The following is a 26,342-nucleotide window of genomic DNA, read 5'->3' as shown; positions in this document are numbered from 1 at the left end:
CTCCTGAGCCGGGCCTCCGCGTGCGGGCGCTGGGCTGGGTGTGGTGGGGCTGCCGGGCGAGCAGACACACCCGGATTGAGCACTTTGACCGAGGGAGCAGGGTCAGGTGAGGTGACCTGCGTGTGGGTAAGGGGCCTGCGTGAGCCCGGGAGGGAAGCAGGACGCGAGGCAGCGAACTGCTGGGCCTTTTAGGGAACGGGGTTGGAGCGGCCAAGCAGAGCCCCCCCGAGCAGCGCCCGTGACCTCCACCCCCGCTTGCGAACCGGCTGGGCTCCCGCACCTGGCTCCTTGCTCGGAGCACCGGCAAGCAGCCAGCATACCCAGCATCTGAGGTTTTCTGTTTCTTCTGGATCCGCAGGCTTGATAAGCGCGGGATCTGTCTCCCGAGTTCATGCGGGCACTGTTTTCTCGTCTGTTTTGCACAGCCTAACAGGAGCGACTAGCTTCCTTCCCTGCATGTGGTTGCTCACCCACCACTGCCAGGCCACGAAGCCCAGTGTCACTTCACGCCCTGTCACAGAAGTACACCACTTCCAGGGACCGTGTTACCAGGGCACAGGTTAAGCTTCTCTAAGGAAGGCTTCAAACCGCATTGACCCCAACAAGGTGGAAGCTTGATTCTGCTGCCCATAATGTAGGGAGGTGAGCAGCCCAGGGCAGTGGGCGGAGGCCCTAAATACAGGTGTGGGCCTGGTGCCACCCAAGATCAGAGACCTCCAAGGACCCAGATGCCTCCTGTCACCTGCTCCCTGCATTCCCTGGTGGTGTTCTCTTACGTGAGGTCAACGCCAGGTCATCACTACATTGCTCACCTTCCGTATGGTGGGAAGTAAATAGTAAAGTGACATGATCATACTGACATTTTAAGAGCCTATTCTAGGAGCTCTGGGGAACATGAAAGGGATGGTGGTCAGAGTGAAGGAGGGAGGCGAGGAGTATAGATTACGAGAGGTGACAGGTCGGGACCGTGAATGTAGACGGCAGGATCTGTGTATCGGAGGAAGAATGGACCGGTGGACGCGGAAGGTCACGTGAGAGGAGGAGCCCAGGCTGACTCCCAGGGCTGTGACTTGAGCACCTGGCTGGGCAGTGGTGCTCTTATGGGAGAAGATTGGTGTGGAGCTGCAGGAGAAAACCAGCTCTGGTGGGGTCACTGCGTTTTCCACTTTTGGGGACGTTTAACAGAGATGTCACAGGTAGTGCAAGTCATTAAGTGCTTAGCAGGTGGGTTATCTGAATCTCACAACAACCTGTTTTTATTCCCGTATTACAAACGAGGAAATGGAGGCACAGAGAGGTTAATCAGCTGGCCTGAGGGTACACAGCTAGTAGTGGACATAGGTCTTTGACCCCTCCGTCTGCCTCCAGAGCCTGCCCTCTTAGCCACAGGGCTCGGCAGCCTCCCGTGTGGGGCTTGCAACCGAGTCCTGAATGGGCCATACAAAGACGAGAGGTGTGATGCCACAGGCCACCGGGAACGAGAGGGGACGAGGCACTGGAGGTGGAGATCGCTATTGATCTGAGAGAACAAGGAAGGCTTACGGGAGAAACCTGGAGTGAGCTTTGAGATTGGGATGCTGAAATTAAGTGCCCAGCTCGAGGCTGCAGTACTTCCTGTTAGGAGGGAACAGTGAGTTGGGTGTCTTATTGCCGTGGTGCGTATGGCCTCTTAATTTGATAAAGTTCTTGTTTGTATTGCATTGTGCCTCAGTCTTTGATCCAATAACCAGATTGAGTCCTTGCCCCAAGTTTTCCATTCTCTTTCTCTCACTCTCTCCCGCACACACGCCCCCTCCCCCCAGAGTTTGCTTACTTGGGAAGTGCAGCTCATTCCCTACCTGGGTTCACAGACTGGTGGCTTGTGCGTTGTAACCACCAGTGGAAACCCCTGCAGCTGCCAGGACCCAGCTCTGGTGGCTCCACAGTGAGTCTCAGGCGGAGCCACAGTCAGGCGCCTCCTGTAACCCCCTGGGTGTCCTCACTGTGGGAAGGTTGCCCAGGGGGGTGGCATGTGTAGCAATGGACTATGAATAGGGTTTATTCCTGTTAGAGCACCTGCTGAATAGCAAGCACTATTCTGGGTTCTGCAAAAAGAGAAGAGAAGTGAAATCCTTGGTTAGATGGACCCTGAGACCTGGAGGCATCCAGCACTTGGCTCCTTCGTGACCTACAGTCCTGCATACTCGGCCTTTACAGTCCGTGAAGACACTCCTTCCAGACGACCTCTGTAAACCAGATTCTCGGGGGGTGGGGGGGGGGAGGGTGGAGTGACACCTGAGATGTCTGGGCTCACCCTTGAATTGGTATCGTTTCTAGTTTCCTCTGCGTTGATCCAGGAGCCCATTTTCCAGCTTATCCTAGGATAAGCGACCATTTCCTCTAATGTAATTTCATTCTTTGTCAGTATCCTGTAGAAATAACATATCAGGATGCAATAATTAATTAGCTGTTGATGGTTTTTTTGGTCACTAGTTTTTTCCTTTAAACATTTTTACTTTTGTATTTCTTTTTTGATATGTACTTTTTAAAAGTGAAGTATAAGGGTGCCTGGGTTGCTCAGTCAGCTAAGCATCCGACTTCGGGTCAGGTCATGAGCTCACAGTTTGTGATTTTGAGTGCCATGTGGGGCTCTGTGCTGACAGCTCAGAGCCTGGCGCCTGCTTCGCATTCTGTGTCTCTGTGTCTGTGCGCCCCTCCCCCACTCCAGCTCTTTCTCTCTCTCAAAAATAAACGTTAAACAAATAAATTAAAAAATAAAATTGAAAGATAATGTGTTTACAGTGTTAGTTTCAGGTATGCACTATAATGATTCGGCAATTCCATACATTTCTCCGTGCTCGTCATGATAACTATACTCTTGATCCTCTTTAATTCACACATCCCCACACCCACCCACCTCCCTTGTGGCAACCACAGTGTTCCCTGTATTTGAGTCTTTGTTTGTTTTTGTTTGTTCTGTTTCTTAAATTCCTCTTATGTGTGAAAGCATATGGTATTTGTCTTTTTCTGACTGACTTATCTCACTTAGCATAATACCCTCTAAATCCATCTGCATTGCAGATGTCAAGACCTCATTCTTTTTTATGGCTGAGTAATACTCCACCATGTGTGCATACTATATCTTTATTCATCTGTTGATGCACACTTGGGCTGCTTCCGTAGTTTGGCTATTGTAGATAATGCTGCAATAAACATAAGGTGCATATATCTTTTTGAATTAGTGTTTGTTTTTCTTAGGGGTAAATACCCAGTCATGGAATTAGTGGATCATATACTAATTCCGTATTAATTTTTTGAGGAACCTCTATACTATTTTCCATAGTGGCTCCACCAGTTTGCATTCCCACCAATAGTGCATGGATTTCTTTTTCTCCACATCCTCACCATCACCTGTTATTTCTTGTGTTTTTTATCTTAACCATTCTAAAAGGTGTAAGGGGATATAGCTCATTGTAGTTTTGGTTGGCATTTCTGGGGTGATAATGATGTTGAGCATCTTTTCATGTGTCCGTTGGCCATCTGAATATCTATTCATGTCCTTCCCATTTTAATAGGATTGTTTGGGTTTTATGGTGTTGAGTTGTAGGAGTTTATTACATATTTTGGATATTAACCCCTTATCTTTTTTTCACTCATTTATTTTTTAATTTACATCCAAGTTAGTTAGCATACAGAGCTATAATGATTTCAGGAGTAGATTCCAGTGATTCATCCCCTATGTATAACACCCAGTGCTCATCCCAACAGGTGTCCCCCCTGATGCCTCTTACCCATTTAGCCCCCACCCATGGTATTAACCCTTTATGTATCATTTGCAAATATTTTCTCCTGTTCCATTCAGTAGGTTGCCTTTTTGTTTTTGTTGATAGTTTCCTTTGCTGTGTAAAAGCTTTTACTTTTGATATAGTCCCAATAGATTATTGTTGTTTTTGTTTCCCTTCAGGAGACATATCGAGAAAAATGTTGCTATGGCCGATATCAAAAGGAATTACTGCATGTGTTTTCTTCTAGGATTTTTATGGCTTCAGGTCCTACATTTAGGTCTTTAATCCATTTTGAGGGTTTTTTTGTGTGTATGATGTAAGTAAGTGGTCCAGTTTCATTACTAGTTTTCCCAACCATTGTTGAAGAGGCTTTCTTTTCCCATTGCATATTCTTGCCTCCTTGTCCTAGATTGACCGTATAACTGTGGTTTTATTTCTGGGCTGTTTATTCTGTTCCCTTGACCTATGTGTCTGTTTTTGTGCCAGTACCATACTGTTCTGATGACTACAGCTTTATGGAATGTCTTGTGATACCTCCAGCTTTGTTCTTTCTCAAGATTGTTTTGGCTATTTGGGTCTTTTGTGGTTCCCTACAAATTTTAATATTATTTGTTTCTAGTTCTGTGAAAAACGTTGCCGGTATTTTGGCAAGGATTGCATTAAATTTGTAGATTGCTTTGGGTAGTACAGACATTTTAATACTGGTTCTTCCAGTCCGATGGGCATGGAATATCTTTACATTTGTTTGTGTCCTCTTTAATTTCTTTCATCAACATTTGATGGTTTCAGAGTACAGGTCTTTCACCTCTTTGCTTAAATTTATTCCTAGATATTTTATTATTTTTGGTCCAATTTTAAATGGGATTGTTTTGTGGGGTGCCTGGGTGGCTCAGTTGGTTGAGCGTCCAACTTTGGCTCAGGCATAATCTCACAGTTGGTGAGTTGGAGCCCCATGTCGGGCTCGCTGCTGTCTCACGGAGCCTGCTTCGGATCTTCTGTCCCTCTCTCTTGGCCCCTCCCCGACTTGTGCTCGTTCTCTCTCCCAAAAATAAACATTAAAAAAATAAATTGGATTGTTTTCATAATTTCTCTTTCTGCTACTTCACTGTTAGTGTGTAGAAGTGCAGCAGATTTCTGTGTATTAATTTTGTATCCTGAGACTTTACTGAATTCATTTGTCATTTTTTGGGGGGAGTCGTTAGGGTTTTCTACATAGAGTGTCATGTCGTCTGCAAATGGTTGAAGTTTTACTTCTTCCTTACCAATTTGGATGCCTTTGATTTCTTTTGTTGTCTGGTGGCTGTGCCTAGGGCTCCCAGTACCATGTTAAATAAACGTGGTGAGAGTGGACATCCCAGTCTAGTTCCTGATCTTAGAGGAAAAACTCCGTTTTTCACCATTGAGGATGATGTCAGCTGTGGGTTTTTCATTTATGGCCTTTATTATGTTGAGGTACGTCCCCTTTAACCAACTGAGCCACCCAGGTGCCCCAGGTATGTTCCCTTTGAACCTACTTTGTTGAGAGTTTTTGTCATGAACAGATGTTGTACTTTATCACATGCTTTTTCTGCATCTGTTGAGAGGATCCTATGGTTTTCATTCCTTCTCTTGTTAATGTGATAAATCACGTTGATTGATTTACGAATATTGAACCACACTAGATCCCCAGAGTAAATCTCACTTGATTGAGATGAATGATTTTTTTTTTTTAACATATTGTTAGATTTGGTTTGCTAACATTTTGTTGAGGAATTTTACATCTATGTTATTTAAAAAATTTTAAATACTTTTATTGAGCTATAACAATGGTGTGTATTTAAGTGTACAGTTTGGCTTTTTGGCTTTGTAAATAATATTTTTATGAGCTTTCAAGTGCAAGGTTTTATAAGGACATATTTTTTTTCCTTTCTCTTGGGCATAAACCTAGTTGTGGGATTTCTGGGTCATATGGTAACTTTTGTTTTTTTAATTAAAAACATTTTTAATGTTTATCCATTCTTGAAAGAGAGAGAGAGAGAGAGACAGAATCTGAGCAGGGGAGGGGCAGAGAGAGGGAGACACAGAATCCGAAACTGTGTCAGCACAGAGCCAGATGTGGGGCTCAAACCCACAAACCATGAGATCATGACCTGAGCTGAAGTCGGATGCTTAACCAACTAAGCCACCCAGGTGCCCCTATGATAACTATCTTTAACCATTTGAGGAACTGCTAGATTGTTTTCCAAAGTGGCTACACCACTTTACATTCCCAGTAGCATTATACGAGAGTTCTAGTTTCTCCACATCTTTTTTGACAGTTGTGGGTTTTTTGTTTTGTTCTGTTTTGTTTTGTATGTCTTTTTGTCTTTTTAACCATAGCCATCCTAGGTGGCTGGGAAGTGTGATCCCTGTGGTTTTGACTTGCATTTTCCTGATCTCTGATGGTGTTGGCCATCGTCATGTACTTCTCACCTATTTGTATATTTTCTTTGGAAGACTGTTGATGAGGTCCTTTGCCGATTTTTAAGATTAAGTTGTCTTTTTCTTGTTGAGTTGTAACAGCTTTTATATATTCTAAGTACGAGTCCCTTATCGGAAATGTGATTTGCAGAACAGAATTCCNTTCCCCCCCCCCCCACTTCTCTAATAATTTTAGCTCTTACATTTAGATCTATGTTCCATTTTGAGTTAATTTAAGTTTATAGTATGTGGTAAGGTTCTAACTTCATTCTTTTGCATGTGGGTATGAACTTATCCAATCACCTTTTGTTGAAGACTATTCTTTCTCTTCATTTAATTGCCTTGGCACCTTTGTTGAAAATCAGTCCACTAAAAATGATTTTAGTGGAAGATTTTTCCTTGGATTCTCAGTTCTGTTCCTTTCTCTGTTTGTCTATCCTAGGTCAGTACCACACTGTCGTGATGACTGTAGTTTTAGTAACTGTTGAAACCTGCAAGTGTGGGTCTTTCAGTCTTCTGTTTCAACACTGTCTCAGCAATTTGGGGTCCCTTGAATGTCCATATGAATTTTAGGATCAGCTTGTCAACTCCTGCAAAGAAGCCAACTGGAATTTTGATAGAGATTGTATTGAATCTGTAGGTTAATTTGAGGAATATTGCCATCTTGGCTCTCTTCATGGTGTCTGATATATGAATATGGGGTATCTTTCTAAGTTTTCACTGATTTTTCTCTATTGTTTCTATTTACTGTGGCATTAGTTTTCACTCAGATCATTATTATTTCCTTTTTTCTTTTTACATTGGGTTCAATTATTCTTTTGTTTCTAGTTATTTAAGGTGGTCGCTGAGGACGCTCTAAGAGTGGAGACCTTTCATTGTTTCTTGCATAGGCATTTAATGTTAAATATTTACCCCTAAGTACTTCTTTAGTGCAAATTTTGATATGTTTTTTTCTTTTTTTTTCAGTTTAATGTGCTTTATAATTTTCAGTTTGACTTCTTCTTTGATACATTTCTTACTTAGAAATATGTTAGTTTCCAAGTATTTGGGGGTTTTCTAGAGATCTTTGCTATTGCTTTTTTTTTTCCCCCTAATCTTTATTATTTCCTTCCTTCTGTTGGCTTTAGACTTCTTTTGTTGTTCTTTTTCTAGCTCCTTTCTAAGGTTAGGAGCTCTTCTTTTTCTAGCTCCTTTCTAAGGTTGTTTATTTGAGATGCTTCTTTTTTTAATGTTTGTTTATTTTTGAGAGAGAGTGAGCAGGGGGTGGAACAGAGAGAGAATCTCAAGAAGGCTTCACACTGACAGCAGAGAGCCCAAAGTGGGGATTGAACTCATGAACTGTGAGATCACGACCTGAGCCAGAGTCAGATGCTCAGTTGACTGAGCCACCTAGTGGCCCTGGATTTTTCTTGCTTCTTGAGGTAGGCCTGTATTGCTATATACTTCCCCTTAGTATACTTCTATACTTCCTGCTTTTGCTGCATCCCAAAGCTTTATTTTCATTTGTTTTCATGTATTTTTAAAATTTCTTTGATTTCCTGGTTGACCCACTCATTGTTTAGTAGCACGTTGTTTAACTTCCATGTATTTGTGGTCTTTCCAGATTTTTCCTTTTGGTTGACTTCTAGTTTCATAGCATTGTGGTCAGAGAAGGTATGTGGTATGATTTCAGTCTTTTTATATTTGTTGAGGCCTGATTTGTGACCTAATATGTGATCTGTTCTGAAGAATTTCCCATGTGTATTCTGCTGTTTTAGGATGGAATGTTATGAATATATCTGTTAAGTCCATCTAGTCTAGCGGTTGTTTCCTTGATTTTTTTTTTTTGTTTGTTTGTTTAGATCTGTCCTTTGAGGTATGTGGGGTGCTAAAATCCCCTATTATTATGATATTATTATCTGTTCCTTTATATTTGTTACTAATTGTTTTATATATTTGGGTGCTTCATGTTGGGCGCATAAATATTTACAATTATTACATCTTCTTGTTGCATTGTCCCCTTTATTACCATGTAGTGCCCTTCTTTGTCTCTTGTTACAGTCTTCATTTTAAAGTCTAGTTTGTCTGATATAAGTGTTGCTACTCTGGCTTTCTCTTGATGTCCATTAGCATGATAAATGGCTCTCCATCCCCTCACTTTCAAACTGCAGGTGTCTTTAGGTCTAAAAGGAGTCTCCTGCAGGCCTCAGGTAGATGCATCTTTTTTTTTTTTTTTTTTTTAAATCATCCATTCTGACATCCTATATCTTTTGATTGGAGCATTTAGTCCGTTTACATTCAAAGTAGTTATCAATAGATACTTATTTAGTGCCATCTTATTACTTACTTTGTCATTGTTACCTGGAGATTTGTCTGGTCCTTTCTTCTCTTTGTCACTTTTGGTCTCTCCTTTGCACTCAGAGTCCCCTTTAATATTTCTTGCAGGGCTGGTTTAGTAATTGTGAACTTCTTTAGTTTTTTGTCTGGAAAACTCTTTATGTCTCCCACTAGTCTGAATGATAGCCTTGGTGGATAGAGTATTTGTGACTGCATATGTTTCTCATTCAGCACTGTGAATATTTCATGTCACTGCCTTCTGGCTTGCTAAGTTTCTGTTAGGAAATCTCCAGCTAGCCTTCTGGGTTTTCCCTTGTAAGTTAAGGACTTCTTTGTCTTGCTGCTTTAAAAATTTTTTATCACTCTGTTTCAAATTTACTTACAATGTGTCTTGGTGTTGGCCTCCTTTTATTGTTTTTGATAGGAGTTCCCTGTGCTTCCTGGATGTGGATGTCTGTTTCCTTCCTGAAATTAGGGACATTTTCAGCTATTATTTTCTCAAATAAAAGTTCTGCCCCTTTTCTTTTCTTCTTCTTCTTCTGGGACTCCTATGATACAAATGCTATTATGTTTAATGGAGTCACTGAGACCTCTAAGTATTCTTTTGTTCCATAATTCTACTTTCTTTTATTCAGGTTTATTACTTACTGTTGTCGTCTAGGTCACTAATTTGTTCCTCTGCTTCTTCTAGCCTGTTGTTCATTGCATCAAGTCTGTTTCCAATCTCATTTATAGCATTCTTCATCTCTGATTCTTTTTTTTAACTCTTTTATATGTGGTAAGGTCTCACTGGTGTCTTCTTAAAGAATTCTAATTTAAGAATTCTTCAAAGAATTTATAATTTAATTTTACTGTGCTCAGAGAACATACTGTGAATGACTAGAGTCCTTTTAGTTTACTTAGACTTCTTTATTTTTCTTTTCCTGAAAGTTAATTTTTAAGTTTTGCTGTGATAAGAATACTTAATGTGAGGTTTAGCTTCTTAACAAATCTTAAGTGTACAACAAAATAGTACTGTAGGTACAGTGTTGTACAGCAGATCTCTAGAATTTATTCATCTTTAAAACAAAATCTTTTTTTAATGTTTATTTATTTTTGAGACAGAGAGACAGAGCATGAATCAGAGAGGGACAGGGAGAGAGGTAACACAGAATCCAAACCAGGCTCTGAGCTGTCAGCACAGAGCCCGACACGGGGCTCGAACCCACGGACCATGAGATCGTGACCTGAGCCAAAATTGGATGCTTAACTGAGCCACCCAGGCACCCCTAGAATTTATTCATCTTGCTTAACTGAAACTCTATACCTATTAATAATTCTCCATTTTCCCTTTCCCATTACCCTTGGTAACTAGCATCCACCCTTTTGATTTTGTGAATTTGACTGTTTTAGATACCTCATATAAGTGGAATCATGCAGTATGTGTCCTTCTGTGTCTGACTTATTTCATTTGGCCTAAGATCCTTAATGTCCATTTATGTTGTCATGTAGCATTCCTTCCTATTTTTAAGGCTGAAGAGAATTCCATTGCATGTACATACCATATTTTTCTTACCCATTCACCTGTCATTGGATATTTAGGTTGTTTCTACATCTTTGCTACTGTGTATATGTACTGCAGTGAACATGGGAGTGTTGATATGTCTTTGAGATCCTGGTTACAGTTTTTTGGTAGCTCAATTTTTAAATTTTTTTTAGGAGCCTTCATACTGTTCTCCATGTGAGACCAATTCTTTTATGATTCAAAATATGGTCCACCTTGGAAAAGGTATATTCTGCAGTTGTTGAGTGTTGTACAGGTGTCTAATAAGTCATGTTGGTTGTTAGTTTGGTTTAACTCTTCTATTTCCTTTATGATTTTCTTCGTGTTCTATATGTTTTTGTGAAAACGTATTGAAACTTCTGAATATAATTGTATATTTGTCGTTTTCCTCATATTTCTTTTAGTTTTCTTTCATGTATTTTGAAGTTCTCTTATTATGTGCTAATGCATTTATGAATTGTATATCTTTTTGATGAATTAACTCCTTTGACTTTAGCAAATTACCTCTTATATCCCTTGTAATATTCTCCTCTCTATCTGTATCTTTACATTTGAAGTGAATTTCTTGGGGTGCCTGAGTAGCTCACTCAGTTGAGAGTCTGGCTCTTGATTTTTGGCTCAGGTCATGATCTCACAGCCTGTGAGTTACAGCCTTATGTCAGGCTCTGTGCTGACAGCATGGAGCCTGCTTAGGATTCTGTCTCTTCTTCCTCTGTTCCTCCCCAGCTTGAACACTCATGTACATGCTCTCCCAAAATAAATAAATCAGCTTAAAAATAAAGTGAGTTTCTTATATGTAGCCTATAATTGAGTCTTGTTTTCTGTTCAGTTCTATCTCTGCCTTTTCATTGGAATTTTAGTCTGTTTACATTTAATGTGATTAAAATCTGTCTTCTTAATTTTTGTTTTCTATTTGTCCTCTTTACTGTGCTTTTTTTCCTCTTCTGGTTTAGTGGCATACTTCTGTGATTTTATGTTATTTCTTTCGTTGGCTTATTAGCTGCATTTTGTAATTTGCTTTATGATTTAGAATGTACGTCTCTAAAATATAGTCTATCTTTAGGTGATATTAGGCCACTTTATATCTAAGAAACTTATAATAGTATGATTTCATTGCTCTGCTCAATTTTTGTGCTATCCTTGCCCTACATTTTACTTTGACACGTGTTGTAAACCTGGTACTGTATTGTTACTATTTCCATAAACAGTCAATCATATCTTAAAGAGGGTTCAGTAACAAGAACAAAAACTTATACTCTCTCTCAGAAATAAATAAAACATTTAAAAAATTGAAGAAAAAAAAAGAAAAAGGGTCGCCTGGGTGGCTCAGTCGGTTGAGCATCTGACTTCGGATCAGGTCATGATCTTGTGGTTCGTGGGTTTGAGCCCCACGTCAGGCTCTGTGCTGACAGCTCAGAGCCTGGAGCTGCTTCAGATTCTGTGTCTCCCTCTCTGTCTGACCCTCTCCTGCTCATGCTGCCCCCCACCCCCAGAAATAAATAAAACATTAAAATTTTTTTTAAAAAAACAAAAGAACCCCAAAAACTTACATATCTGTTCACAGAGTTACTGTTACCATTTCCCCTGTGCAATTCATTCTTTTGTATAGATGCCTATTTCCATTTGGTATCATTTCTTTTCTGCCTTCTTTTTTGAAGGAATTCCTTTAACATTTCTTTAGGAAAGGCCTATTGGTGGTACATTTTTTGAACTTTTGTGTGTCCTAGAAAGTCTTTATTTCACTCTTATTTTTAAAAAATATTTCCACTGCGTATGGAATTCTAAGTTGACTGTTTTTTTCTTTTAGTTATTAAAGATGTTGCTGTGCCATCTTCCTGTTTAGATTGTTCCAGTAAGAAATCTGCCATCACACTGGCTTTGTTCCTCAGTATGCCATGCATCTTTCGTCTCTGGCTACTTTTAATTTTCCCTTTGTCAGTGTCATGATTTGCCCTGGTGTGGTCGGGTCAGACCACGTTCCCGGCTCTGTCTGAGCACCGAGCACCACTGTGTCTTTCAGAGGTCCTTCCCTGCCCTTGGGTGATGTCCTCACGTGTGCGTGCTGACCAGCACTCTACCGGATGCAGGCAGATATTCACAGTTCTGTGTTGCTGTCTTCCCTTGAGAATGCTCTAGCCCGTGAACCTCCCAAGTCCCAGGACTGTGTTCTCAACTCAGAGAAGCCCCCGGGCTCTGCCTCAGTTTCCCTCCCTGTGCCATAGCCTGGGAACTCTCAAGGCGGTGAGGTAGTGCAGAGGTCAGGCTCAGCCCATGCGTGTTCTGTACCTCGGTGGTCACTGTTCTTTGTTTCTTGTTGGTTGATGTCTAGGAATCTGTCGTTTAATTTATTTTGTATATTTTTTGATGTTTCGTGCAGGAGGGTGAATCTGGGCCCTGTTGCTCCATCTTCGCCTGAAGAGCTCGTTGGGTTATTGATTTAATGTTTCTAAAAATGTTGAACCCCCCCCCAGTGTATATACCCAGTGCGGTTAAGTTTGAGGGACTCCTTATGAAGTTCAAGGATGTGATTATAAATGCTTTCCGTCCTGTTTGATTCCACCTGTTACGTGTGTGTGGGTTGTACACAGCAGCAGTGATGCCACGGCCGACGCAAGCCGCTAACCCCGTGTTTCCTGCACAGAATTTAGTGTGACTTTGTGGAGCTGCGCTGTCCCCTGCAGGTAGGACAGCGAACTGTGCGCGTTACATCGGCAGACGGGGTTTTCCCTTCCTTTACACCCACACACGGGTCTTGCCTTCAGCCCACAGATAAGGACGCTTGCACTTCAAAACAGGAGGTAATTTGGGTCTCTAATCTGGAATGTTTTTGATGCAGCCGTGGAAATTTAGATGGGAGTAAATGATAAGGTTTCAGTCTACCGTGTTCACCAGCTCTTGGTATTGTGCGTAGCGGCCTCTCGTATCCAGGGCAGAGGATGTTTTCTGTGCACGCTGCTCTGTGGAGAACTTGTAGACCTATCTTTGCTGACACTTGAAAAAATGATCCAGTAAAGCTAGTCATCCTTGTCAGCAAAACCACTTAAACATGTTTATGGCTTTAGCTCCAGTCATGTAACCCGAAGGGGTCTGCCTTTTAAGGAGAGAGAACTCAGAGTTGAATCTGCGCGTTTCACCCTGAAGGGTGTAGATTGTAGAGCTCATCTGCTGAGCAAGATCCCACCTGCGAGGACCTGGCGAGCCCCAGCCGTGGGGCCGACCCCAGACACAGCCCTTCGCTCCCTTTCTGTGCTCACTCTTTCCATCAAAGTGATTGCAACCCGTGCCTCAAGAAGCAGGATGTTTATTCTCTCGGTCATTTATACTTTCAAGGTTAATCTGTCGAGCTACTTTCACTGTCTCTTCTACCCAGTTTAAATGTATTCTGCCTGCTTCCCATCTAGAGAAAAGGACGTTTACCAAGAACAGTTCGTCTTTGCTTATAACTCTGATACCACGTTCACACGGCCACCTGCCTAGAGCTCGGTCATGTCTGGTTTGGGGCGGAGCTCCTGACACGTGACTTAGGAAGATCAAAATGAGGTAAAGGTCAGTGTTGGGGCCCCTCAGGGGTCTGTTGGGCTCACACGCTGCAGGACCGTGATATGGCTTGTGCTTCTTCACGTCTCAGATGCCCAGAGCCGAGCGAGGCATGTAGCAGGCGTTCAGCAAACACTTTCTGGCTGATGGACGTGTTGAGGCTTGTGTGTGTGTCTGACTGTAACGAAACGGAGGGTCACACGAGTGTATAAAATCGTCGCTGCTTTCAGAGTATGTATTTAGGGGAAATTCTCATTCGGCTGGCAAAGCCCTAACGGTGTGCCCCATCATCACCCTCGCGGTCGTGACTGCAGTTCATGGCTCTTCAATTTCTTTCTTGCATTTATTAGCAAAACAGTGTTGTTTAGGTGTTTTTTTCCCAAGTGTGCAATGAAGTGATTATTATTATTATTATTATTATTATTTTTTTTTTTTTGGCAAATCAGCAATTGTGCAGCCATCACCCCAGCATTAGGACACTTCCAGTGCCTCGTTTGTACCCATTTTGCAGTAAGTCCATCCCTCCCCAGGTCCAGGCAATTGCTAATCTACTTTTTGTTCTCCTGGATTTACCTTTGCTGGAATTTTCATATAAACAGAATCATATGTGGGGGTTATTTTGTTCTTGTTTTTTTTTTGCAGCTGGCTTCTTTTGCTTAGTGTGATGTTTTTTCCAGGTTCATCCATGATGAAGCATGTATCTGTAGCCTTTTCCTTTTTATTGCTAAATAATACTCCATTGTACGAATATACATTTTGTTCATCCCTTCACCTGTCGATGGACACTGTGCTGTTTTTCCTCTTTGGCTATTATGAATGATGCTGGAAATTTGGAAAACTCGCATGCAGATCTTTGTATATATGTACGTTTCCATTTCTCTTAGACCCTAGGGCTGGAACTGCAGCTTCGTACAGCAAGTTTGTGTTCATCTTCTTGAGAAACTGCCAAGCCGTTTTCCAAAGGGGTGGCACAGTTTACATCCCCACTGGCATCCCACGGAGCGTTCCAGTTTGCCCACGTTCTCTCTTTGTCTTCCCGATTATAGCCATCCTAGTAGGTCTGAGTCAGGTATCTCACTGCGGATTCATCTGCATTTCCCTACTGACTTGCTGTTGAACATCTATTCATGTCCTTATTTATCACGCGTATCTTTTTTGGTGAATTATTCAAATCTTTTGCTCATATTTAAAAACAGCTTTGTTTGTAATTTACATACCATAAAGTTCACTCTTTTAAAGTACACAGGGCGGTAGTTTTAATATATTTACAGAGCTGTGTAAATATCTCCATAATCTGCATAAAGAACATTTTCATGACCCCAGAAAGGAACCTGGATCCTGTAGGCAGCCACCGTCTGTGACCCTCCCCCAGCCCCCAGCCCTTAGCAACTACCGATTTACTGTCTGTCAGTTTGCCTCTTCTGGCCACTTCGTGTGAACGGAATCACAGTGTTTGGTCTGTTGCTACTGGCTTCTTTCACTCGGCCTAATAACGTTCTTGAGGTTCACCCCCGTTGAAGCAGATATCAGTATCTTATTCCTGGCTGTGGGTAAATCATACTGCGTTGTGTGGATGTACCACGTTTTGTTTATCCGTTAGTCAGTAGAGGGACATTTGGGCTGTTTGTGCCCCTGAGATCTTATAAGCGGTCCTGCTGAGAACATTCACGTACAAGTGTTTGCACAGACATAATGGTTTCATTTCTCTTGGCCGATACTTACTTGTGGAATTGCTAGGTCACACGGTGACCCGATGACACTTAACATTTTGAGGACTTGCCACACTCTTTCCCAGAGCACCTGCCCATTCACTTCCCACCAACAGTGCGTGAGGGTTCATTTCTCCAGCTTGCCAACTCTTGTTATTGTCTCTCTGACCTCGTGGGTGGGAGCTGGCATCCCGTTGTGGTTCTGATTTGCAGTTTTTAACGACAAATGGTGTTGGGGTGCCTAGGGGGGCTCAGTCATTTGCGCATCAGACTTTGGCTCAGGTCATTGATCTCATGGTTCCTGGGTTCACATAAGGCTCTGGGCTATCAGCACTGGAGCCTGCTTTGCATTCTGTGTGTCTCTCTCTCTGCCCCTCCCTCTCGTGCTTTCTCTCTCTCAAAAATAAACATTAAAAAAATGACAAGTGATGTTAAATATCTTTTCATGTATTTTTTGGCTTTTTGTGTATCTTTGTTGGAGAAATCAGGATTTAAATCCTTTGCTTTAAAAAATTATGTTATTTGCCTTGTTCAGTTGAAAGACTTCTTTATATATTTTGCGTATGTATCTTTTAACATATAGATGATGTACAAACGTTTTCTCTAAGAATGTGGCTTGTTCTTATCGATGCCTTTTAAAGCCCAAAGTTTTGGATATTGATGAACTCCAGTTTATCAGTTTGTTTCTTTATGGATCACGCATTTGGCGTCATATTTTAGGAATCTTTGTCTAACCCGAGATCACAGAGATCTTGTCCTGTGTTCCCCTCTACACAATTTATGCTTTTAGCTCTTGCATTTAGATCTCTGATCCGTGTTATGTTAATGTTTGTGTATGGTATGTAGATAGGCCCAAAGTTCCTCCTTTTCCACGTGGACATTGAACCATGCCAGCACCATTTCTCGTGAAGACCCTGCCTTCCCCGCTGAGATGTCTTGGCACCTTTGTCAAAGGTGGTTCGCCCTCAGTGTCAGGGTTCATTTCTGGATCCTCAATTCTGTTCTAGATCTTCATCTGTGTGCCAGTACCACACCGTCTTGATTATTGTAGCTTTTTTTAAAATAATTTTTTAAAAGTTTATTTGAGAGAGACGGATAGAATGAGCAGGGGAGGGACAGAGAGAGGGAGAGAATCCCAAGCAGGCTCCAAGCTGTCAGTGCAGAGCCCAGTGCAGGGCCTGATCCCATGAATCATGAGATCATGACCTGAGCCAGAGTCGGCCACTCAACCGACTGAGCCACCCAGGCGCCCCTATTATTATAGTTTTGAAATCGTTTTCATATAGTTTTTGGTGTTTAGTGTGTCTTTGGGTGTATTTTCCTGTCTTGTCTGACTAGTTAGGCTGAAAACACCCTGAGGGCCCAGCTCTGTCATTTCAGACACCAGACTTGAGACAAGTTAGCCCTTTTTCTCATCTACAAAGTAGAAGGAATGGTCCTCCCCCTCGCTCCATCATACAGCGGTTGCAAGGATCAAATGAAGTAACAAATGGGAAGCACCCCTGAACTCTAGTGTTGATCACAGGTGACATTTATCAGGCACGGCCGGGGGTACTGCGAGCCTGCTTTCCTTAAGGTCCATGACGTATACCTTGGTGTGTAGTGTGCTTCGTAATCCCGCAAGCCCGTAACGGATCTTCGGGGAGTCCAGCGCTCGTCCATGGTTTTCACTCTAGCTGGAAGTGTAAGTGTGGTTTTCTCTTGCTCTGTCGTCTTCCTCTCGGGAGCTGGGCGTCCTAGACTCAGGTTGTCACTCCAGCTTCCGCCGACTGGGAAGCCTACGCAGCGTAAGTTGGGTCGTCCGGACAGGGGTCACAGCTGAGGAGAGCGCGGCGCCAGCACGCGAGGTCCCTGTGGGCATTTGGAGAGTGTCCTGGGAGCGCGCGGCGGAGAGCGGGGATCCTGGCCTCTGCCGTCCGTGGCTGGCGTCGTGTCGCATTTCACGGTCCCGTGGAAAGCTAATCTCCCGAGGTGCAGGGTCGTTTTCCAGGTGACAGTTGCGGAAGCAGAACCTGTGCGTGATGGAAACCTTGACTTTCTTCTAGATGACGGTGTGCAGCCCGTGTCGGTCCTGCCGTGCCCGCCTCAGCGGTGCTGTATTCGGGGCCGGTGGCCGCCACTCCTCCAGTGAACTTTCTTACTGAGCTCAACAACCTCACTCAGCAGACTGTTTCTGGTAACTGGGACTCAGCGGCGGTACACATTGAAAATACAAAAGATCGGGGCGCCTGGGTGGCTCAGGCGGTTAAGCGTCCGACTTCGGCTCAGGTCATGATCTCACAGTTCTTGAGTTCACGCCCCACGTCGGGCTCTGCGCTGACAGCTCAGAGTCTGGAGCTGCTTCGGATTCTGTGTCTCCCTCTCTCTCTGACCCTCCCCATTCATGCTCTGTCTCTCTGTCTCTCTCTCCCTCAAAAACTAAATAAACATTAAAAAAATAATAAAATAAAATATAAAAGATCTTTTTAGGAAAAATGCTGTTAGTCAATAAAAATCCCCATGGTACCTTCAGAATGCAAGATAGGGAGTGTGTATACGTGTGTGTGTGTATGTGTGTGTGTGTGTGTGTGTGTAGACTTACCAGTAACTGCATCCTAAGCTCTGATGATTTACACTGGTTTTCTGCTCTATAGTATGTCTGCTCAGTTCATGTATTGGTGTATGTATTAAATGTGCTTAATTCATGGTGTTTAATGTTTAAAGACTGTGCCGTTTTTTGTTGTGCTGATGGAAGAGAGCACACAGTGCCTTTCTGTTCAAAAGTTCAAGGAAGTTGGCATCTTTTTGCCTCTCCACACGCCTCTCATGTGTGGAGCAGAGCGGGTTTCCGGAGCCGGGCATGTGTCCAGGTTCAGTGGGTGACTGAGCCCCCCGTGTGCTGGGACTCCCCGTTCCCCGGCTCCTCAGTGTGTCCACAGGGGCGTCGTGGAAACATGCCCAGCCCGGCTTTTGCAGGAGCCCGGAGCTCGGTCCCTGCCCCGCGCCCCCCTCGGCGGACTGGGCGCCATCGCTTCCAGTAAAGGGTCAAGTCCACGGCCGCAGAGGCGGGGTCGGGCTCCTCGGTGGAAGGCAGCTGTCTTTCCCAGACCTGCCAGGTTTCTTTGTTCCGTCATCGGGTAACACAACACGTATTTTCTATTTTAATTCACGCATCTTTTTCTCGCCACATGCTCCTGTTTGAACCGTTCTCTGGTGAGGTTGCTGTTTGGTTGATATTCAGTTACTGTTAAGTAATGGGGTCTGTGTATATAGTCCAGATTTTAATTTTGTTTATACAATGCAAGTGTCGTCTTAGTTGGGTGGTAAATCTTCATCTGCCTTTATGAAGGCTGACATATCCTCTCTAGGAGGGAGTAAAAGCGAGCCATGTAACACACGCGTCCCCGAGTTAATGCCTCTGCAGGCCTCATTTTCCTTCGGTCCAGGCCCATCCGTAATAACTGGACAGTTTGCCAAGTAGGCGTACAGGTCAATAGCAGATGCAGTCAGCTCTCCATAATCCACAGTAAATAGCAGAAAACATGAATAATTTAATCCACTCAGCTGGCCGGGGGCCCCCAAGCAGGTGACCCGCACATCCCCTAGGGGACCCCTGCTCTTACCAACCACCTCGGTACCAGTGTGAGTCCCTGTTTTGCCTGCCGCCGGGTGTGGGGACCCAATTCCCCAGCCACCTGAGCCACTTAAAGACTGTCGGCTTGTCAGCACGGATGATCACAAGTCTACTGACCTTAACGTGCCAAACGTTATCTGACCCTGCGCAGAAATGCTCTCGAGTGTCCTTGCGCAGGGTTTTAGATTTCCCCCAGTAAGCGTGGGCCCTGGCTCACGGCCACCCGTCGGGGCCCCTTTGCTCTCCCCTTCGGCAAGCGTGATGCTACTCCTTTCTGAAAGGAGCGGGGAAATGATTGTTACCGACGGGGCGAGCTGAAGCCTGCGTACGAAATGACATGGGCGCGTTTACTGTTTCCACCTATCCCTTTAGCCCAGATTGTGGGAAGCTGGCAGTAAACCGGCTTTACACACCGTGCTAGATTGAGTACGTCCTCAATGCAGAGATCTAGGTCCTTGATCTTGTCTCCTGCGCTACTTTCGTCTGGCTTAGCCGAAGGCACAGAGGCCCCATTGTTTGCAAACGTTACGAAGGTAATCAGTAGGATTAGTGCAGTTTTCGGGGCGAGGATCGGCTGCACTCTGCTAGACCGGGACACAACACGGATGTCAAATTAAATTTAACGAGGGCGCCGAGGGGAGCCCTTCCCTGTGAAGGAAAACACTCAGCATCGGGCTGGTTCACGTGGAGAAGACGCGGGGACATGGAGGACGCCTGCCTCTCCAGGACCCGCCACGCCTGTGGCCGCCGAGCCTGTCCCGCTAGCCTGGCTTCTGCCCTCAGACACACTGGCCGAGTCATGGAAGGAGGTCGTTCTGCTCTGCGCTGTGGGAGCCACTGGCTTTGCAGGTGCTTGTTACGGTTTGTTTTAAGAGGGACGTTGATGGTTTAGAAACTCTGGAGAAGGTGTCTGGGACAAGAACAGTCCGGAACACATCTCGGGTGCGGGGGAGCGAAAGGCAGTAGGAATAGGGGGCTGGAGAGAGGAAGCCTCAGAAGTACGTGAGCGTGATGTGCAAACATCTGGAAGGAAGTTTATCCCGTGCAGGAGGGACTATTTATTGAGGTTGCTCAAGAGGGAAAAATTAGAATCTGCGGGCTGAGATTATGGGAAAGCAATTTGGCTTAACTCCGTATTTCTAGACGTGTGCTATACATACCACTGGGAGTAGAAGAGATTTTTTTTTCATTTTTGAAAACTTTATTTCGAAACAGTTGCAAATTTAAAGAAAGGTTGCAAAAAAATAGTACAGAGAATTGAGGTGTAGCCTTCAGCTGAACAGCTTTTATGAGATCATAGTACAGCGAGCAGAGCGGGAGGTCAGCACTGGTGGCGCGACTGAGCTGCACCAGACCTTGTTCCCGTCTCCCCGGTTCTCACGCTAACAGCCTTCCTCTGACCCCGATTGAATCCAGCGTCCACACTGCACGGAGTTGTTGTGCTTTTGTGGTCTCTTCCAGCCTGTGACACTTCCTCGAAAGTGGCTCATGACCTTGACGCTCTTAATGCATAGCGGTCAGTTATTTTGCAGAATGTCACTCAGTTTGGGTTGTCTAATGGTGTCCATGATTAGATAAAGGCCGTGCATTTTTGACACAAAGACTGCAGAGGTGATGTCACACCTCAGCGCGTCACGTCGGGGCTCCATGATGTCCGTTGTTACTGCCGACGTTGACCTTGTCACTCAGTGAAGATGATTTCATCCACTGTAAAGCTACTATCTTTCTCTTTGTGCTTGACAAGAACCTCGGAGGAGATGCTGGGAGACAGAGCCAGGATCCTGTTTCTCCTGAAACTTCCACCCATTGATTTTAGCGTCTGTTGGTAAATCTCATTGGAAATAACTTTCACTTCATGGTGATTGTGTGTTTTCCTCATTGCTTTTACATTTGTTAAGTAGAATTCACCTGAAAAGGGGAACGCTGTCTCTTCTCCCCGTTATTTATTCACTTGTTTACATCATGGGCAGACTCGCAAGAATTTACTTTATCCTCTGGGTTACAATCCAGTGCTGTCGCTGCTTGTTCTCTTGTCCAGGTCGTTCCAGCTTTGGCCATTGGGAGCTCCTTCGAGACGGCGCGCCTCTGCTTTGTAATGTGTCCTCATCCCTTTTTATTTTAAACTTCCTTATTTTGGGTGGCACAGAATGTCTCAGGCCCATTTTATGCTTTCCCTCTTCTGTGCCCGACCCGGCCGCTGTCCCTGGAGCCTGGGTTCCTTTCATGGAGGGTTAGACAGCAGTATCCACCTGCTAGGCGTAGTCTTGCTCGTACTGAGATGTCACCGTTGTCGGCAGACACAGCCGGAGAATGTGTGTTGGTGTACGATGCGCTAGCGCGTAGGTATTTGTGTTGTTTACACGTCATCGTACGTGCATCACACACATCCCTCTGCGCTTCTGCGTCTCCGTCTGGATGTGCAAACAGTGCATCGGTGCCACTACTTCCCGGTCCCATCCAGCACCACTGGCTTCTTTAATAGCCTCTCTCTTTCTTTGTTTTTGTTTTTGTTTTTAATGTTTACTTATTTACTTTGAGAGAGAGAAAGAAAACCTGCAGCGAAGGGGCAGAGAGAAGGAGAGAGAGGGAATCCCGAGCAGGCTCCGCGCCACCAGCACGCGGCACGGACCATGAGATCGTGACCTGAGCCAAAACTAAGAGTCAGAACCTCAACCACCTGAACCACCCAGGAGCCCTTCCCTTTCTTTATTTGTAACTTGCTTCTGCAGCAGAGAGAAACCTTGCCCTCATTGTTTACAATACGTTTACTTATTCAGTCTTAGGACGCCAATAAAATAGTGTCAAAATTGCTGACCCTGTGAGAACAGATTTGCTAACTGCAGTCAGTATTTGCATACAGTCCCCTCCCCTTTTTTTATCCTTAGACTTAAGAGTTTCTAGCCTAAATAGTATTTTCCAGAGTTACTGAGGATAGTTCTGTATTTCAGCGTGGCTACGGTCTTTGTTTATAAAATAGTTTCAGTTGTTATTATTTGTGTTTCGTTTGGGTCTTCTCTCTCTGGCATCCTGGTTTATTTAAGTCTGGTATTTTTGGGAACGTGAAACGTGACTGTGGTTCTAAGACTAGAGCTTCAGAGAACGTGCGTGAAGTACCCGCTCCCACTTAACACCTGCCGTCCAGCATTCTTACCTTGTCCGTCCGCTCTCTGTGGGGAACCAGTCTCCTTAGTTTCTGGCATATCCGCCCTGCATTCTTTTGTCTGGATGGGCAGACGGGTTTGTTTTCTTTTACCCCTTCTTTCTTACGTGAAGGGTAGCTTGCTTGCATATGTATGTGTGTATGTATAATTTTTTTTAACATTTACTTACTTTTGAGAGACAGAGCATGAGCAGGGGAGGGGCAGAGAGAGAGGGAGCAGACTCTGCTCCAAAGCAGAGACAATTCGAAGCAGGCTCCAGGCTCTGAGCTGTCAGCACAGAGCCTGACATGGGGTTCGAACCCATGGACCGGGAGATCACGACCTGAGCCCAAGTCGGGGGCTTCACCGACTGAGCCCCCCAGGCACCCCTTATTTCTGGACTTTTTATTCAGTCTCATTTGCCTGTTTGTCTATCACCAGCACAACCTGTTTGATGATAGAGGCTTTGTGGTATGATTCGTGTCCAGTGGGTTTAATTTTTTCATTTTTATGGATAAAAATATTAATGTAATGAATTTTTCCCTGATTACTGCTTTAAGTGCATCCCGTAGAGTCTGGTATGTTCCTCAGGGTTTTCTTGGCTATTCTTGCATGTTTGTTTTTCCATGTGACCTTTAGTATCCACTTGTGTAAGTCCATACAGTAATCTGTTGGTATTTTTACTGGCATTACATTGAATTTATCAATTAACTGTCATCTTTCAAATGTTAAGTCATCCTAACCTAGAATAGGAGATGCCTTTTCATTTGTTCATATCTACTTTTGTGTCTTTCAGGGATGTTTTGAGTTCTCCTGTAGGCTATGTGCAGTTCTTATTAAACTTCTTCTGAAATGTTTAATCTTCTGTGTTGTAATTACTTAAAATGGAGTTTTCTCTAATATCTTATTATAGTATATTTGAAGGCCATTTTGTATGTTACTTTTGAGTCCTAATATTCAAAGGATGGTTTTAATGCTTGGGTTAGTTTTATCATTGATTCTCTGGGGAGGCTTCCAAAGACACATTATGCTATCGTCTGCAAATAGAGATAATTTTACTTCCTTACCCATTCTTATGCCTCTGCATGATTTTTTTGTAACTATATAGGGTAACATAATACCTCTAGGGTAGGGCAGTGGTGAGCAGAAATGGAGATCGGGCATCCTTGCCTTCATTTTAGTGGAAATGCCGCCAGTCTTTTCCCATTCGATAAGATACTGGCATTCGGAATAATGTATGTATATTTTATCATGTTAAGACTATAACTCTCAGGGCGTCTGGGTAGCTCAGTCTGTTAAGCATCTGACTTCTACTCAGGTCACGATCTCACAGTCCGTGTGTTCAAGCCCCGCGTTGGGCTCTGTGCTGACAGCTCAGAGCCTGGAGCTGCTTCAGATTCTGTCTCCCTCTCCCTCTGCCCCTCCCCCACTTGCGCGCTCTCTCTCTCTCTCTCTCTCTCTCTCTCTCTCTCTCAAAAATAAACAAACGTTAAAGAAAATTTAAAATATATAACTCTCAGTTTCTGTTTTCTGTGACTTTTATAAATGAGTTTTAAATTTTATCAAGGATTTTTTTTAGCATCTCTTTAGATTTTTTTCCGTAGGTTTATTAGTACAGTGAATGCTACTGAATTTCCTGATATTGAACCCAACTTTCATTTCTGGAAAAAAATCTACTTGGTCATGGTACATGGCTTCTTACTGTGGTGTTAGATTCTATTTGTTAATTTTTTTAAAATATAGTTTATTGTCAAGTTGGTTTCCGTATAACACCCAGTGTTTGTTAATGTTTAATTGAATATTTCTGCATTGATATTCATGAGGGGTGCTGGTCTGTGATTTTCTTTCTTTGTTGCTTTTTATCTGGGGTGTCACTGTTAACACTTGCTTCATAAAAGAACCGGGAGCTTTCTCCAGCCCTGTGGGCACTCAGGAGAGTTTATGTGGAGCACTGGGAACTGGTGGTGAAGGTTCGGTCAAACCCCAGAAGCTGTGTGTCTGGTGCTTCCTGTGGGGTGTCTGCCCAGGAACCCGCTCTGTTTCTTCCCTGCAGCCACCTGTCCCCACGTCCCGGCTGCAGTGGGGCCAGCCTTGGTCATCTGAGTGTCCCCAGGAAGTCGTCCACGTCAGCTACGTTTTCAGGCCTGTTTGCATGGAGGTCTGCAAGGAAGTGTCTTAGGGGTTTGAAAATTTCTTTCATCGGTCACTTCCCCTGTGTCTTTCTTATTTTCTGTATTTGTGCTTTCTCACCTTTTTTCTTGACCAACTTAGCTGGTGGATTGTCCGTTTTGTCAACTACCACCCCCCCACACACACAAAAAGACAAGACTTAGAGTTATTTATTATTTAGCTCCACTGTTCTTAATAGAAAACCTTTACCTCATTAATCAGCTTTTCTTCCATTGTTTCTTTCCATGCATTTTCTTTTGGGATACTCTGTTCTTCTAGTTTTTATGAGCTAAGATTTGATTTATTCATTTTTTTCATTTTTATTGACAAAAATATTCATCTAGTGAATTTTTCTCTGATTACTACTTTAACTGCATTCCGTGGATTCTGATACGTAGTGTTTTTTGTGTAGTTCCTTTTTAAAAAGTCCATATTTTTAGTTTGTGTTTCCCCTTTCACCTAAGAGTCAATAATAGGATTTTTAAATATCCACGTGGATGTACCTTTCTGTTTTGTTGTTGTTGTTGTTAATGATGTATACTTACCTTGCGTTGTGATCACGAAGTATCATCTGCAGTGTTTCTACCTTATGGAAATTGTCAATGTTTTCCTTGTGACCTAATATACCGTCATTCGTGGTGAATGTGCTGTAGCTTCTTGAGACAGTGTACCTTCTGACTTATCAGGGTGTGGAGTTTGCTGCATGTGCACAAGATCTGCCTTGGTCGGTGGTGTTGCTGAGATCTGTGTCCTTACTTAGGTCTTGTGCACTTGCTCTGTCGTGTACGGAGGTGGCGCAGTCAGTCCGCGTGGCGTCCCCTCACATCCAGTTGTCTCTGCTTCATAGAGGTGGTGGTTGTATTATCTGGCGCACAGATGTTCATGGGTGTTATGTCTTTGCTGTGGATGCGGCTTTTAACATTCAGTATGCCCTCTTGTGTTTACCTCTTTGGAACTTGAATTCTACTTGGTTTCCTTCTCTCTCTTTGTTTTATTTGCCTTTGTCCATCCTTTTAATTTTTGGCTTTCCGGATGACTTTATTTTAGGTGTCTCTCTTGTGTGCAGCATACAGCTGGGGCTTGTTCTGTGAGCCCAGTTAAAAACCGTTTTCTTTTAATAGGGGAGTGTTTGAACCTGTTTTTATGTCGTGGGTAGCCTGTGTTATTAAACTGTTTATCGTCTCATTTATGTTTCTTTCTCACATTCTTTAACACACACCTGTTGCTTCCACATTACTGACCTGTACATTAATCAGAGTTTTTGCTCTTTTCTGCTTCCTTCATCTAACATTTTTCAGTTGAATCATTTCTGCTTCATCACTGTGTAATATTTGCACATCTGCCTTTCAGCTTAATTGTACCTTTATTTTGGTCTAAGGTGTACATCTAAATATTTTAAAAGGTGCCTCATAAATCCTTTCGCTGGAATCCCCCCAGTCATTGCTAGATCGGTTAGAGCTTACCTTCACGTGGGCGGACTGGGGTGCTGTTGTCCAATACGTGCTAAGGCCCGGCTAAGACCCGTGTCAGTCTACTCCCTCTGCGTCTTCTTAATCTGTGCCCGTGGGCCTCGAGGACTTTGTCCTCACCTTTGAAATCCCACAGTTCATTAGAACACGTCTCACAGTTGATTGCTTTGGGTCATTTTTCCCAGGTGCCCTGTGAGACCTTTCACTTGAAGATGCAGGCCTTCTTCTGTGCTGGAAACTTCCTCAGTGTGAGATATTGGCTTCGCGGTACCGTTTTGTGTTCCTCTTATGGGAAGTCTGATTCTCGAGCGCCACCCTTCGTGTTCTCCCCTCCCTGCGTCCTGTCTCTCCTCAGGGTCTTTGTTACTTTTTGTTTGGAGTTTTTCTCCTTGGATTGTCTGTAGTTTATTCCTCATTTCTTTTTTTTTTTTTTTTTTAATTTTTTGATGTTTATTTATTTTGAGAGAGAGAGAGAGCTGGGGAGGGACAGAGAGAGAGAGAGAGAGAGAGAATCCCAAGCAGGCTCCATGCTGTCAGCGCAGAGCCTGACGTGGGGCTCAATCCCACGAACCGTGAGATCATGACCTGAGCCAAGATCAAGAGTGAGGCACTTAACCGACCGAGCCTCCCAGGCGCCCCTGTT

At 43.7% G+C, this 26,342-nt stretch overlaps 1 protein-coding gene across 3 annotated transcripts in view; it reads left to right on the top strand.

The window, feature by feature from the left end:
- Nucleotides 1-22: 22 nt before the first annotated feature.
- Nucleotides 23-26,342, top strand: part of LOC144230670 (uncharacterized) — a 41,991-nt gene continuing 15,671 nt past the window's right edge. The window contains exon 1 of one of the 3 annotated variants that reach the window (XR_013334834.1): nucleotides 23-106. Coding sequence is in view for 1 of the 3 variants with exons in the window: in XM_077762987.1 (XP_077619113.1) it covers nucleotides 20,410-20,437 (28 nt within the window). In the remaining 2 variants the exon portion in view is untranslated. Of the gene's footprint in view, nucleotides 107-469; nucleotides 643-20,395; nucleotides 20,438-26,342 lie in introns of those variants that run through there. The other 2 variants (XR_013334835.1, XM_077762987.1) reach the window with 2 other exon arrangements.

Source organism: Crocuta crocuta, unplaced genomic scaffold (assembly GCF_008692635.1).
Source record: "Crocuta crocuta isolate KB4526 unplaced genomic scaffold, BGI_CrCroc_1.0 scaffold466, whole genome shotgun sequence".
NCBI lineage: Eukaryota > Metazoa > Chordata > Mammalia > Carnivora > Hyaenidae > Crocuta > Crocuta crocuta.
The sequence above is the reverse complement of the archived record's forward strand: the minus strand, read 5'-3'. Positions and strand labels throughout refer to the sequence as shown.